The sequence below is a fragment of the Limulus polyphemus genome, unplaced genomic scaffold (genome assembly GCF_000517525.1).
Source record: "Limulus polyphemus unplaced genomic scaffold, Limulus_polyphemus-2.1.2 Scaffold431, whole genome shotgun sequence".
Classification (NCBI taxonomy): Eukaryota; Metazoa; Arthropoda; class Merostomata; order Xiphosura; family Limulidae; genus Limulus; species Limulus polyphemus.
Genome location: NW_013666041.1, coordinates 348,997 through 366,377, shown reverse-complemented (window position 1 = coordinate 366,377; position 17,381 = coordinate 348,997). Strand labels below are relative to the sequence as shown.

The 17,381-nt window shown below is 33.5% G+C and overlaps 1 protein-coding gene across 2 annotated transcripts in view; it reads right to left on the bottom strand.

The window, feature by feature from the left end:
- The window catches only part of LOC106458227 (metalloprotease TIKI1-like), a 64,389-nt gene that overhangs the window by 45,552 nt on the left and 1,456 nt on the right, over positions 1 to 17,381 (bottom strand). Inside the window, exon 2 of one of the 2 annotated variants that reach the window (XM_022384374.1) lies at positions 14,750 to 14,818. The exons of the other annotated variant lie outside the window; for it this stretch is intronic. Coding sequence (XP_022240082.1) covers positions 14,750 to 14,818 — 69 coding nt within the window. The remainder of the gene's footprint in view (positions 1 to 14,749; positions 14,819 to 17,381) is intronic. 2 annotated transcript variants of the gene reach the window in all.

Genomic DNA, 17,381 nt, shown 5'->3' with positions numbered 1-17,381 from the left:
TACTCTAAATTCACAAAAGTAGTTGTTATTTTTTTGAACTTAGTAAATTGTAATTGAGTTTTGTGTAAAAGTGATAATATTGATATTTTTTTTGTGTCGTTAAAAATACACTCAAGCCTCACTTATAATTCAAAGAAATTATAAGCTTTGTATATCTAGGTGTTGCCACAACGTTTTTTAAAATTAAACTGTCTTTATACATCATATCCAGAAAGTTACGTTATTTACTGTTTTCCTAACTACTGAAATCATTTCTTGTCCAACAATATTATACTTTCAGACTATTATTATTTTTTGATTGGTGTATATTTGTCTTAATCTTTAAAAGGCTATGAAAACTCCAGGTGTCTTTTTTTATGCATTTCTTAATTTACCACGAGAAAAATGCAATTTTACTATGATTTCAAAGCTTTTACTTGTACTTTTCAAGAAATGATAGTAATACCATTTTTTCACAGTAATCAGTTTTGAAGTACATAATTATATCAGTATCAATCGCACAAGTTTATTAATCTGGCACATGATTCTCTTCACACTTTACCAGACGTGACCTAGTAGTTAGTGGGCCTGACTGTGAATCTGCGGGTTCATGATTTGCGTCTCGTTGCAGCAAAAAAACGCACCCCATACTTTGGGACCGTGGGTATGTTATAAGTATGACGGTCATATACCAATATTCGATTAGAGTATTCCAAGAATTGTCAGTAGGTGCTGTTGAATAGCTGCCTTCTCCTCTTGCCTAACACTTAAAATTAGGAACGGCATGTATCAACAGGACCACATAAACCTTTTCTTACACTATAAAACATACAGGGCTGGCACAAAATAAGTTTGTGTATGAACGTACAGTGGGTTAAAGACGTTATATTAAAACGATTTTGAAGTCAGCAAGTCACGTGACAACAAAATCCAATACAATGTAACGGTGGAAAGGCATGTATCAGAATTACATTTTGATATTGGCGTTACGTAGGTAGTGTGATGCCACAGAAAACTAATCGCTTTTAAGATGGGTGTAATAACAGCCCTTCCCGAGGCAAATATTTATACACTCACATCATAAAGATATGTTCAGACGGAAGACTTAGAATATCCATGACTAAAATATCCCTTATACTTAATTACATTAATAAAAAAAGCATATGGACAAATATGATACAAGGACCATTCAGAAAAAGAAATATCGTGGTAAACAAAGTGCATCCTTTTGTAACAAATTATAATACACGAACAGAAAGGACAGGACAGTAGCAAATGCCGTCCACATGCCCAGGCAACATTGTACAACATAACTAAGAAGGATCTCTCGTCTGGAAAAGTGACACAAAGTTCCAGAAGTGGTGTCTAGTAATTGTTTTCAAGTTATTAGTAAATAGATGGTAAATCTCTAGAGTGTTTAATACACCATGAGTTATGCAGGTACAACACACTTAAGATAGTGATTTAAAGTGTTTGTTTGTTTGTAATTAAGTACAAAGCTACACAATGGCCTATCTGTGCTCTGCCCACCACGGGTATCGAAACCCGGATTCTAGCGTTGTAACTCTGCAGACATACCGCTGTGCCACAGGGGGGACGATTTAAAGTAACCAATAGTAGACTTCTAAAGATAAATAAAGTCGGGAAGTATACGTAAGGCTTATTCAGGCTTAATGTTTAAAATATCACATATATAGCATATAAATAATGAAAGTGTACAAAAAAAAAGAAACAAACATAACTTGGTGCATTGAGAAATTCGCACTTTGATATAATATTGTGATGTGGAATTATTAACAGTTTTATATGGAAAAAATTTTACTTTTCAGAGATGAATGTTATCTTTGGAGAGAAACAGATAAAATTGACAAAAATATGGTCAAACACTGAAAAGTTATTAACATAAAGGGCACTTTATATTAATGGTATGCAAGCTAAAATATTCTTAGAATGCAGAGCAGTGAGAACATTTCAAAGAAAGTTTTATGTATTTAATGACGTACAGAAATGACGCAAAATAAGTTTGATATAAATGTATAGGGTGGGAGAACATACAACTTTGCTAGGTGGTGCAGTTGTATCAAAACATATACGGAACACATGTATGAGAAATGTTATTTGTTTGTAGTTAAGCATAAATTTACACAATGGACTACCTGTGCTCATCACGGGTATCAAAATCCGGTTTTAAGCATTATAAGCTTTCAGATGTATTGCTGTGGCACTGGAGACCTGTGAAAAATAGGTGAGTAGTTAGAAAGGTTGTTGCGCGGCACGCCGCTAAGAGCGTGTCGACCTAAGGCAATGGGGAGGTGGTAGAGATGATGACATCACAGACACCAGAGACGATGATGTCATAGACAGCAGAGAAGATGATATCACAGACACCAGAGAAGATGATATCATAGTTCAACAAAGTGTCACCAAAGTGTGCATTACTAGGACAGGCAAAAGATAGAGAGAGGGCACATTAGTATGATGTACATGAGCATAACGTTATAGTAATTTAGTCTAATTTCATAACCATGTATTTACAGTTTCGATTTATAAGTGAAACATACAATCTCAACTTATGTTTTTGTTTTCATTTATATATTATTTTTATTACATGTCTTTTACAAAGGTGGGCAATGTTACTGAGGATAATGTTTGAATAGGTGGAAGATGATGAACTCTTTATCTCAACATGCGATGAACATCTATATTTAATTACATGTAAATGTATTATCTTATATTTAGAGTGAACTATGGTGTCTGTCTGAGTGTTCATCTGTCTTCCAGTTTAAAAGCTGCCATGCAGACAAAGCTCAACATTCACTTTTGAAATGATGAGAGAACAGGCATAAATAATGTTAATGCCAAATCTTATTTTGCAAGTAGGATATTCTGTATTAAGTTGTTAGAAATTGATCACACTATCAATCAGCTTTCAAAACATGACATAACTTAAAGAATAAAAAGATTTACCATATGATATTGTTGAGTGGTTCTTAGCATGACTGAATTGCTCAACAATTACTTTTTGCAGTGGGTGGTATAAGTAGCTCAGAGCTTGGGGCTCTGAATGAAACCAAAAGTGCAATAGAATTAACTTTTTAAAAGTCCATCAAATAATTTAAATTGATAGATTAACTGAAACTTTTCCCATGATTGAGGACAGGTACTTTTGCTAGATTAACTTAAACTTTTTCCATCAATGGGGATGGGTACTTTTGCTTGTTGGTTTAATATAACAATAAGTCAGTTCTCAACCCAATATTTCTTTTTAACACTATATTATTTTAAAATAAAGGTTTTGCAGCCTGATCTACATAAAAATATAAATGCCTCAATATGTCATCAATGGCTAGATGTGATTATGTTCTAAGTGTAATATAGTCACTTCATGTATAAAACACTTTACTAATTTATTAGTTTTACATTTAATCATACTTTCTATTGTTTATAGAGCTGGATAGTGTTATTATCACAGTTAATGTACTGCTGAAAAGGTTTATCATTCCTAATGTTTTATAGATATTGAACGAGACAGCCTATTGAGTTTTATGATTTAACATATTGAACTATAATTATATTTTCTATATTTAATCATACTTCTTTATAGTTATTGTCCTGAAAAGGATGCTTATTTAAATATTTTGCACTTTCCTTTGTTTATCTTTATGCTAGCTAAATAACTATGACTTTTATTGTTCATGACAAAATATGTCAATTCACTTACATAATTTTTACAGTGTTTCTATGGGCTGAAGATGTTATCATTATTAAGGATAGTGTTACTTTAGGCAGACAATGTTTCTATAGTTCTGTAGGATTTTAACACACCTGATGTTTTACTTTCCCAATTCAATGGGACAACTATTATAACATATATCAGTTTTATTATCTATTATTTGAATGAGGCAGTTATTATAAACAATAATTTATTTTACATACTATTATTGTCCTGAAAAGAATGCTTATTTAATTTTCTATATAATTGAACATACAGTTTCACTTTATAAGTATATATTCATGATATATGTACGATTTCATTTTGCAAGAACTAAATATAATACAGGAAAGACTTACCATTTAAATCTACAATTATAGAATCTATTTAAAATAGCAACACCTACCAATCACTTGATGTTCTATTCATAAAATGTTGAGTTTAACTTCTGTCTGACATCAAGACTACTCTTTGTTAGAAAAACAAGTTCGTCTCGTGGTCACGCGTACAAATGGTGTGGGCACTGACATCAAGACAGCTATTTGTTAGGACATACAAAAATCGTCACGTGGTCACGTATCACTGATGACAATATTATAAAATTTGACCTTGTGTTTGCCTAAACCAAGTAATGTTTTCATTTCTAGAAACCAGAAATTCTACTTCTGTATCTTTCAAACTTCATATACCCCCAGATAATGAGCTCATCATCCTCCACCTATACAAACACTATCCTTAATAACAGTGCCTGCCTTTGTAAAATACATGTAATACAAAAGCATAAGTTGAGACTGTATGCAGCCATTCAGAAATTTCAGCCTTTGTAAGTTGTATTTAATGCATTACTTATATAGCAAAACTTCAAACATATGGTTAGGAAATTAGACTAAATTATTAGTTTAGACTTTGTTACTATAATGTTATGTTGATCTACATCATATTAATGTGCCTTCTGGTTCCACTTTGTGGATATAGCACAAATGTTTTCTGTACAACTTTCATTGTAGTGACAATTATTGCCTGTTAGGGCGTCAGCGCCCTCTGGTTCCACTTCGTGGAATTATGACGTCACGCCTGGCAACAATTTCTTTGTCTTTTGCCTGTCCAGTAAAACATGCCCTTTGGCAACACGTCTTTGAAATATGATGTCATATTATCTAATGTTTATGACATAATCGTCTATGATGTCATCATCTCTTCCACCTCCCCATTGCCTTAGGTCGACACACGTGTTTCGCCCTCTGGCGGTGTGCCTCGCAACAACCGCTCTAACTACTCACCTATTTTTCACAGGCCCCCAGTGCCACAGCAATAATGCTTAAAACCGGGTTTTGATAGCTGTGGCGGGCACAACACAGATAGTGTAACTTTGTGCTTAACTATAAACAAACATTTTTCACAGATGTGTTCTACATATTTTGATACAACTGTATCACATAGCAAAGTTCTATGTTCTCCCACTCTATACACTTATATCAAACTTATTTTGTGTCGTCCCTGTACATCATTAAATACACAAAACGTTCTTTGAAATATTCTCATTACTCTGCATTCTAAGAATATCTTAGCTTGCATACCATTAATATAAAGTGCCCTTTATGTTAATAACTTTTCAGTGTTTAACCACATTTTTGTCAATTTTATCTGTTTCTCTCGAAAGATAACATTCATCTCCTAAAAGTAAGTTTTTATTTCATGTGAAAAATTTTGTAAATAATTCCAACATCACAATATTATATCAAATCAAGTTATGTTGGTCTCTTTTCTCTGTGCACTTTCGTTATATCTATACTATATATATGTAATATTTTAAATATTAAGCCTGAATTTCAGTAACATATTTTTAAACCATCAAACTTTATGTATACTTCCCGACTTTATTTATCTTTAGAAGTCTACTACTGACCACTTTAAATTAGTATCTTAAGTGTGTCGTACCTGCCTCACTGTTATTAATCTATTTCTGGATGTAAAGTTTTCACTCATTGTGTATTAAAGAATCTAGACATTTACCATCTACTTACTAACAACTTGAAAACATTTCTGGAAATTAGAATATTTTGTGAGACGTAGATCGGGCCTCTGATGAAAGCCAGTCAACTGCCATTCTTAGCAATCTAAAAATCACCCATTGATGACATCCTGGCTAGCTGCCACTTTCAGCGAACATGAAGTGGACTTGAAATGTTAACCAGGCTGAATAGTGTTTTTGGTGAGTAAACTATAACCATTTTCTGAGAGCACATTGGCTTTGAGGCAACAAGAGCCATTGTTGCATGTGCATACATATGAGGAGGCCCATTGCTGATTGAAGTATCTTAAGTGGTATTTTGATATCCCCATGGATCATTCTATCTGCTGGGTCAAGGTCACAGTGAAGAGTAGAGCTAATAAACAGATGAACACCTGCCTATTACGTTATGGTGTAAGGTCTGATAAGACATCCAGCTTGGATAATATTTCGAAAAGGACATGTGGTCCTTGCTTTTTGAATCCTAACCTAAATTAGCCTAATTGATTTAAGTAAATTGTGGGAATAAAACGTCGACAACAATAGTTACTAATGAATGTTTTAAACTTTTGCAATTCAGTGTAGATTCCTATCCATATTGCCCATTTTCTTAGTTTTAAATATAACATAGCTACTTTTTTGTTTCTTTCTATGAGCATTAGGCTACTTAAAATAAAACTAGACGAACAGCCTACTAATATTTCAAGTTTTACTTTTAAATTCTGTTAAGCAGAAACAGATGTCATTATATAGACATTATAGCATTTTCTCTTACATGCATATTTATGTTTCTTGTGGCCAAGTTTTAGTTTCTTTCTGAAAGATTCTTGTGTAAAAGCACTAAGTAGCAATATTTTTAGTTTAATAATAAAATCTTTATCACATAAAAAAAATGTTGCACCATTTTATCAGTTACATAAGCATTTTCGTTTTTGTCATATATATTTTTGTTTTGTGCTGAAAAACTGTCAGAAAATGTCTTTTTATTTTCTTTGCTATACTCCACTTTGTTTTAGAATTATCTTTTGCAGGAGACCAAGATTATAAAGTGTAAGAATTTATGCTACCTAAAACAGACATGGTAAGCTCAGCACTGTTATACATCGAAAATGTTTAGTAAGCAGCTGGCCACATTAAAGTATTATGCTGTTATACTATAAGTATTAGATCACTTGCCATTAGGCAAGTTTAGTCACAGATTAAAATCCAAACAAGTCACTTTAGAAGTCACTGCTATTGTATTCATTTTCTTCAAATTACCAGCAGAAAGAACTCTACCTTAGGCATAAATCTTGTGGAGGATTAATATACCTAAAGTAGACATTTTTACGTAAATAACTCTGTGTTAGACACTGAAAGTCAGCAGATTTAGTATAGCTTTTTCTTAGACACCAATCATATAGCTGGTGTGCATTTTCCACACAAATAGAGCACTGTTTTAGACAAGATCATGTGGAGAAATCATTGAGTTGTTGGATATTTTTGGCAATAATAAAACTCTGTCTTAGCCAACAATATTGTAGAAAATTGGTATATCTGATGTCAATGATTTATTTTCCAAGGAAATAACTTCCTTTTATAAACTGATCTTGTGCACGATTTGTGTAGCTGATGCGTATTTTTTCCACAGAAATAATTCTGTCTTAGATACTGGTCTTCTGGAGGATTAGTTTAGATAGAGAGCAATTTTCCTGCATAAATAACTATGTTTTCGGCACTGATCTTTTGGACGATTAGCATAAGTCATAAACATTTTGTTTCCACAAAAAAAAAAAGTTATAGACACCGATCTTGTAGAGGATTAATATAGCTGATAAAAATTTGTTCTACAGAAAGAAATCTGTCTTAAACATCAATCTTGTGGATGAAAAGTATAAGTGATGGATATTTTCCCCAAAAAAACAACACTGATCTTGTCGAGGATTAAAATAGAAGCATTCTGTCACAAAACACCAATGTTGTGGAGAATTAGTACAGCTCCTGGTAGAGGATTAGTATAGATGATTGACATTATTTCACGGAAATAATTATTTCTTAAACACAGATCTTAGGAAGGATTAGAACAGCAAAGAGACAAATTTTCCCACAGAAATAACTTTATCATGTGGAGAATAAGTGTACCTGATGGACATTTTTTTACACGGAAATAACTATTTCTTACAGACCGATCTTGTGGGGGATTATTACAGCTGAAGGAAATTTTTCTAATGTAGTAACTCTTTCTTAGGTGCCGATCTTGTGAAGGATTAGTATCGCTGATGGACAGTTTTTCCATTGAAATAACGCTGTCCTAAACACCAATCTTGTGGAGAATGATTATATTTCTTGGATATTATTTCCATAACTGTCTCAAAGTTTGTTCGTTTGTAATTAAGCACAAAGCTACACAATGGGTTATCTGTGCTCTGCCCACCACGGACATCAAAACCCGGTTTATAGCGGTGCAAGTTTGAAGACATATGGCTGTGCCACTGGGGGGCGACGACTAATAAAAATTATGGATATATTTCTTTCACAGAAAGAAATTTGTCGTAGACATAATTTTTGAGGAGAATTAGTATAGCAGATGAATATTTTTTTTCACAAAAATAAACCTGTCTTAGATACCAATCTTTTGGAAAATTAGTATAACTGAGAGAAATTTTTCTACAGAAAGAAATCTGTCTTAAACACCTATCTTGTGGATGAAAAGTATAAGTGATGAATATTTTCCCCATAAAAATAACTCTGTCTTAGAAACTAATCTGTTGGAGGCTTTGTATAGCTGAGGGATATTTATTTCATGAAGTAATTCTGTCTTACATCCTGATCTTGTGGAGAATTAGTATAGCTGGTGGATTTTTTTACATGGAAATAATTTTGTCTTTTCCACGAAATAACTCTTTCTGAGACGCTGAGGAGAATTTGTATAAGTTTTGGACATTTCTTTGACGGAAGTAACTGTCTTGGACACCGATCTTTTGAAGGATTACTGTAACTGACGGAAAGGTTTTCCACAGAAAGATCTCTGTATTAAATACTTGTCTTGTAGAGGATTGGTATAGTTGATGGAGATTTTTTCTATGGAAGTAACATTTTTTAAAGACTGATCTTGAGAAGGATCAGTATGAATTATGTACACTTTTATTCCTGAAAATTAAATCTTTCTTAGACATCGATCTTGTGGATGAAAAGAATACCTGGTGGGCATTTTCCCTATAGAAATACCTCTGTCTTAGACACTGATCTTGTGAAGATGAGTATAGCTGATAGACATTTTTTCAAAATAAAAATGTCGTAAAAACTGATATTGTGGAAGAAAAGTATAGTTGATGGGCATTTTACCCATAGAAGTAACTCTTCTCAGACGCTGATGGACATTTTTTTAAACAGAAAAATATCTTCCTGAGACACCGATCTTGTTGAGGATTAATATTGCTGATGGACATTTTTTCCACAGAAATAACTCTTTCTTAAATACCAATCTTGTGGAAAATTAGCATGAGTGATGTGTACATTATTTCCTTTACAGAAATAACTCTGTCTTCGACACAGATCTTTTGGAAAAATAGTATAATTGATGGAATGTTTCGCAGGACAATCTCTATCTTAGACGCTGACTTCTTGGGGATTAGCATAGCTGATGTACCTGATTTTTCACAGAAAGAACTCTGTCATAAACAACAATCTTGTGGAGGATAAGTATAGCTGATGGACATTTGGTTTTCAACAGAAAGTAATCTTTGTGAGATACCAATTTTGTGGAGAATTAGTATAACTTATGGACTTTTCTATTCACACAGAAAAGCTTGTCTTAGACACTGATTTTGTGGAAGATTACTATAGCTAAAGGGTATTTTTTCCTAGATATAACGTATTTTTAGTATACCTGATGGACATTTTATTCAACATAAATATCTCTATCTTAGACATCAATTTTATGAACAATTATTATAGGTAATGGACTTTTTTTCCACAGAAAAAATCTTTGTAACACAGATCTTGAGAACTTTTGAAGGATTAGAATAAGCGATGAAATATGTAGACACCGTTCTCGAGGAGAATTAGTATAGTTGATGGAGATTGTTTCCAATGAAATAACTCTGTCTTAGAAACCGATCATATGGAGTATAAGTATAGTGGTCGGACAGCTTTTAACGTAAATAATTGTTTTTGACACTAATCTGGTAGAGGATTAGTATAGGTGGTGGACACTTATTTCCACAGAAAGAAATCGGTCTTAGACAGTGATCTTGTGGAGAACTACTAAAATTGAAGGACATTTTTCCCACTGAAATAACTCTTACTTAGATACCGATTTTGTGGAGTATTAGTAATAGCTGAAGGATATTTCTTTTCATGGAGAATTAGTATACGTGAGGAAATTTTTTTTCCCACAGAAAGAACTCTGTCATGAGGAGAATTGGTATAGCTGATGAACTTTTTTTTCTACCTAAAGAAATCTGTTTATGACATTGGATACATATGTTAGGATTTCTCTTCCTTTACATCATAGGTGAAATTGAAAAAAGAAATTGTAAAATATATTTATCTAATCATTAAACAGTTGGTCGCTTATAATATCGAATAATAAATTTGACGAAATATCATAACATAATTCACATGCCTAAATTAATTTAGGTTACTATATGGTGTAGTAAAATGGACTCAAACCCCCTTAGATATCTTAGACATTGATCTGGTGGAGGATAAGTATAGGTGATAGGCACTTTTACACAGAAAGATCTCTGTTTTAGACACTAATCTTTTGGAGGATAAATATAGCTGCCGAACATTTTCTCAACAGAAATAACTCTTTCTTATATACTGATCTTATAAAGGATTAGTGTAGCTGATGGACATTCTTTCCACGGAAATTCCTTTTTGTTAGACACCGATCTTATGCAGGATTAGTATATATAATAAATAATGTTTCCACGGAAATATTTTTTTCTTATACACCGATTTCTGGAAGATTAGTAAAACTAATGGACATTACCCCCAGCGAAATTAATATGTTTTAAAAACCAATCATGTGGAGAATTAGTACAGCTGATGAACATATTTTCCACGGAAATAACTATTCTTAGACAACAATCTTGTGGATAGTTGATAGACACTTCTGCAATGGAAATAACTTTTTTTTTAGACACCGATCTTGTGTAAGATTAATATGATTAATCAGATTTTTCCCCACAGAATTAACTATGTTTTATATACTGATCACGCGGAGAACTAGCATAGCAGTTGAAAATTTTTTCCGTAGAATTAACTTTTGTGGAGGATTAGTATAGCTGATGGACATTTTTTCCACAGAAAAAAACAACAACAACTCTTTCTTAAACACGGATCTTATGGAGGATTGGCATAAGTGATGGGCATTTGTTCCAAGAATCAAGGATCTTCTGGAAGATAATTGTAACTGATGGATATTTTTTTCCACAGAAAGAAATCTGTTATAGACGTCGACCTTGTGAAAAGTAATTAGCTGATGGACGTCTTTCCCACGACAGTAACTCCTTATTAGTGGAGAATTAGTATAACTGATTGACATTTTGTTTTTCTCCAGAGAAATAATTTTATATTTGATCCGATCTTGAGAATATTTAGTGTAGCTGAAGGATAGTAATTCCACGGAATTAACTGACTTAGATACTAATCTTGTGGAGAATTAGTATAGTTCTTGGGCGTTTCTTCCAAGGAAATAACTGCCTCAGACTGCTCATGTGAAGGATTGATATAATTGATGGACATATTCTCCATAGAGAAAACGCTGTCTTAGACACTGATCTTGTTGAGGATAAGTATAGCAGATGGAATTCTTCCTATGGAAATAAAACATTCTAGACATCATTCTTGTGGAGAATTAGCAAAGCTGATGAGTATTTTCTTCCACAGAAAAAAATATCTGACTTAAAGACTGACCCATTAAAAGATAAGTATCGCTAGTGGACAGTTTTTTTCATAGAAAAAAAAACTCTGTTGTAAACACCTCTGTTTTTGAGGATTGTATAGCTGATGGACATTTTTCACACATAAATAATTTTTTTAGACACCAATCTTGTTGAGGAAAAGTATAGATGATGGACTTTTTTTTTTCCATGGAAACAAATCTGTCTTAGACACCGATTTTGTGGAACGTGGGTGTGGAGAATAATGATTTTAGTGTTGGCCTGAATTTGAAAGCCGTAAAGGTCCGACAGTTTGTTATGACCAAACCCTTATTTTGTTAAACACAAGTTTATGTATTATGGTAACCAGTGTTGGGATAATAATTTCAATGTTGGAATGTAATGTCATAATAATAAGTCCAGAAACTTTGAACCAACCACAGTTGTTGTGGGGGGGGGGTAATCATTTCAACGTTGGATCATAATGTTATAATAATAAGTCCAGAAGTTCTGAACCAGCCAAGGTGTGTATTGGAATAATTATGTCAACGTTGGATCTTAGTTTACTTATAATAAGTCTTGAAACTGTGAGTCAATCAAGGTTATTGTGGGGAATAATGATTTCATGGTTGGATAATAATTTTGTAACAATAAATAAACAATAGTTTATGAACTAACCATGGTGGGTGAGAGATATAAGGATTTCAACAATGGATCGTAATAATAATAAGTTCAGGAACTGTGAGCTAACTAATGTGGGTTTTGGAGATAATGATTTCAACGTTGGATGTATTGTTGTATAAATAAATTCAGAATTTTTTAAACCACCAATGTTGCTATGAGGGATAGATATTTCAACGTTGGATCATAGTATTATGCTAATAAGTGAAAAAATTGTGAACCAACATTGATAGGTGTGGTGGATAATGATTTTAACATTGAATGCAATGTTGTAATAATAAATCAAGAAGCTGTAAACCAACCAAGTTTGTTGTGGGGGGGGGTAATGATTTCAATGGTGGATCGCAATTCTTTGAAGATGAAATACGGAAGAGTTTCGAAACGTCGTCCTCTATAATTGTGTTTTTTACAACAGTATACTCATCTTTAGATCGTACTGTTATAATGATAAGTATGGAACAGAACAAACCAAGGGGAATGTGGGGGATAATAATTTCAAGGTTGGATTGTAATATTGCAGTAATAAGTCCAGAAGCTGTGAACTAACACAGGTGGGTGTGGGAGATAATGATTTCATGTTAGACAATCAATTCTAATATCTCGTCGAGAAACTTCTGTGGTTGTGTTGTTCATCGTCACTGTACATTTCTATTATACTGCATTTTTTGGACCCGGCATGGCCAGGTGGTTAGGACGCTCGACTCGCATCCCCATCCCACCAAACATGCTCGCCCTTTCAGCCGTGGGGGCGTTATAATGTGACGGTCAATCCCACTATTCGTTGGTAAAAGAGTAGCCCAAGAGTTGGCGGTGGGTGGTGATGACTAGCTGCCTTCCCTCTAGTCTTACACTGTTAAATTATGGACGGCTAGCGCAGATAGCCCTCGTGTAGCTTTGCGCGAAATTCAAAACAAACAAATAAACAAGCATTTTTTGACCATTCCTTATACAAAACATATTATTACGGTTATCTCAAGTAAGTTCGTTTTTTACCAATGATCGCTCAGTATGCTGTATTTGGTTATTTTTGAATTGATTTTAAAACATTATTTCGAATTGACGAAGAACTACATAATCTAAGAAATAAAACAAATTTATTAATCGATATTTAACAACATTTGTACTTTTCTGAATTATAAATAAATGTTTAGTAATTCAAAGTAACCGGGAGAAATGTAGGGCTTAAAGTGCCTAGTAAATTCTCAATGAAAAACACAAACTTTTCCTGGTATCTTTTTAGAAATAGTTGCCCATAAAAATATGTTTTTACAAACAACTTACATCAGCTATAAGCTCCTTATGGTAACTTTGTGATACGAAGTCTGAACATTTTTAAAATAGACATTACTTAAACACTTGCTATTTGCAAGATTTGAAGTGACGATTTGAACTTGTTAACTATAAAAGTAAGGAACACAAGTTACAAAAACCTTATTAGATACTAATAAGCATATAAAGCTCAAGCGGATTTTTTGTTATTACTTAAACCTTACCCATAGTGACAGTGAATACTAAGATATAAAAATATTTCTACATTTCTGTATATCTTCTTGTGCTTGAACAACCACAATGATCAGAAATCGTTTAGTAAACATCTATTTTTTTCTCGCGCTGCCTCAAGTCAGTGACTCTGATCAAGCTTGATTACACTACATAGTCATTCTAAAAGAGTCATTTCAGCAGAGTAATTCCCACACAGCAGTGAATTACGAACGTCAAAATAATTTTGCATTACTTCAACAGAACAGGTAGTTCACTTGACGCTCTAGCTTCCAGCTGTTTCTACCTCTAACGCGTTCTAAGCGGCGACTGTTGCCACACAGACCCACCGTGATACGAGCGAAACGAATTTTGCGTCTTGCAATTCCAAGACGTGACAAGCCCCTCTGGTCAGAGCGGGTCGGCTCGACTCAAAGAGAGCTCGTGGCACAGCTGTACAGTGTGTTCCCCGTGTGAGATGCTTCAGCGCCGTGCAGTCCGGATAACCCGCTATAACAAGGTGTGCTCCGTTTAGACCTGACCTATTGCCCCGACCTGCAGTCGCCATATCAAGTATCAAATCTGGTCACCGCCCAGGTGACACTCGCTCTAGCCGTCAACTTGTTAGTATCAATTAGCACGATGAGCTAGCTTGATTTCACCTCTTCCAAATCTGGGATTTGTGTATTAATCCTTGCTTTTCAAACTTATGTAAGTAAGCACATACTATTGGAAAAGCGGCATGATTCATCTATGATATTAAATAATACTATCTCTATACTAAGTCACACACCACAGACTTGGTGTGTCTTTGCGATTTACAAAATTTATATTTTGTTTGAATTGTTCAGCAACATGTTATTTGCTTCTAAATCTTGTACGGCTTCAATAATAATAGGTAGATGTTTAAAAATAAGCACTCATATGGTCATCCAAAGATATATTTGTAGCATTTTGTTTTTGTTATTCTTACATAAATAACTGATAATATAACATATATAATACCAAGTCCCTCACCTCATTATTAATGCAAAAAGGAGCTCGCTTGTATCGTCCTACCGATCTAGCGATACATAATCCAATGATCTGGAAAACAAAATTAACATTGAAACAGTGAATTTCTTTATTCTATCTATAGTTCAACCTTTAATAAATGTTTTTTTTGTTGTTTTTTTACAAAGATTTAACTATTTGGATTACAAATAAGTTTAATATCGTGCTAAAAACCTTGTGATTATTAATAATAGGTTAGCATATGCAAAACTTCAGTTTAAACATTAATAATTTGAAAAAGTCACAAACATTAACAAACCATGACAACTTATTATGTGTTATATGCAGACTTCAAATCATCAGAACTAGAAATTTGGGTGGTTTCTAAGGTTAGCCACAAATTTAGAAGTGCCCGAGCAAGAAATTGAGGCACATTTACTTGCCATATTAGAAAAAAACTAGGTATCCTTAGTTAGAAAGTGAAATTTAGGAGAACATTTTCTTTTATGACCATTTATGATGCTATTATACCCAGGAGCGTGCGATGATTTGTCCTGATGTATATAAGCAAAAGTATGTAAGGTGGGTTATAAAATCAAAGAAAAAAATATGTACAGGATGGCCAATAAAGATAAAATTAATTACTTGTAGTCATTAATCATGTTTAAGATTAAGTTCTTCCAATTAAAGATAAAAACAAGATATATTTACTTTATTTATATGTTAATTCCACCCTCCTTTCCTTTTGATTGAATAAATTTATTACATCTTCATAGAAACTATCAGTCTTTATTTCCTTAAGAAGCTTTTTCTCAATCGTGATTAACACTAAACTTGCAAGTCTTTCTTGTCTTTGCGCATTTCTGGTGTAGCTGTGTATACTTTTCAAATGAGAGAAAGAGTGCTCAACTGAGGCACTAGTGGCTGGAAGAGTCAAGGTTAACTCACACAACTTTGTAAGTTGTTGCAGGGCTGCATCTAACTTGGCATTTAGCAAACAATAAAGTAATTCATTCACTGGTTTTCCTTTCAAATTAGCATCAGCGTATAAAACCGAAAATTGAATATCAAAGTATTCTCCATAATTATCCTGCAATGATTTGAATGCTAATTCAGGAATTTTTTTTTTGTTCTCTTTCTGTTTTTTAGTGTTAAGAAGCTCAAGAAATGCTATGTTTTTTAAGCTTTGAAACCTAATTTCAATTTGGCCACAAATTACATCCAAAATTTCATAAAATAACTTTCTATATGTTATTTTAATGTCTTCTCCAGGATCATTTCTTATTCGCTTAGTAGGGGGAGGGGGAGGGCAGGGTATAATCCATCGATTGCTGCCCAAAATTAATCGAAATCGTCTCTTTTTTCATGTAGAATAGTCACCATTTCATTTACATTATTCATAAAGTAGAATATGTCAAATATCCTATTCTGTAGAACAAATATAACATTTGTATATGAAAAAATACTGGCAAATATATTCAACAAGAAACTGGACATCACGCTTGCCCTATCATAGGTTTGCGCAACAAAGTTTGACCCAATATTTAATTCATCAACTAAATTAGACACTATCTTGGATATACCTACAACTATTCGATCTGCACTAACACTTTTAAACCCCAGAAATCTGTTGCAAATTTCACCATCTTTAGTCACATATCGCTCAACACTAGAAAGCTGAGAAATGGTTCTTGCGTCGATAGTTTCATCCAAGATAAGAGCCACAAACGGAGAATCACTTATTTCGCTTTTAATTTTATTCAACAATACATCCCACACACAATTAATGAGGTCATTCTGGATTCTATTTGACAGATCAGAAACAAACACTCGATTTCTCTATGTATAATTTCAATAATGGATCATATTTCTTGCACAAATTTACCAATTCCACATAATTGCCTCGGTTAGCAGACTCTAGTGATTTATCATGACCCCTAAATGTTAATACTTGTTCACCCAAATAGCATATTACGTCGATTAATCTTTTTAAAATGTTTCTATTCCTCTTTACCTTTTCATTGTGCATTTGCACATTTATTTTATATTGGCTATTTAGTTGGAATTCAATCTGTGATTTTCAAATCTAGCTAGGCCTAGAGTTGAAAATATATGACTGGAGGAATTTTCAAGCGTATTTGAGTTCCATGTCCTTAAGTCACTGTTAACCAAGATGTCCTGTCATATTGGTTTAAATTGAATTTTCGAACACACTGCTTTGTTTTTCCAGTCAGGCTTAGATCTGGCATAGGTCTACCATTTCCGATGATGCTTTCTTTGTGACTAAAACTCTTTGTACCGAACTTGTTCACTAATAAGCTTTTAATAATACAGTTAAAAATTTTCCTATTATCCTTTAAATCCACATTCAAATCTGATGGGTGACACACTTCAGAAAAAAATTATGCATACAAAAAAATAACAGTATCATTTAATACAATGCCCGAAGCACCTGCACATCACGTGACATCAGACAGGTAAAAAATAGCCACAAGCGCGAGGTGCTTGTTTGTTTGTTTTGTTTATTTTGAATTTCGCGCAAAGCTACACGAGGGCTATCTGCGCTAGCCGTCCCTATATTAGCAGTGTAAGACTAGAGGCAGCTTGTCATCACCACCCACCGCCAACTCTTAGGCTACTCTTTTACCAAGGAATA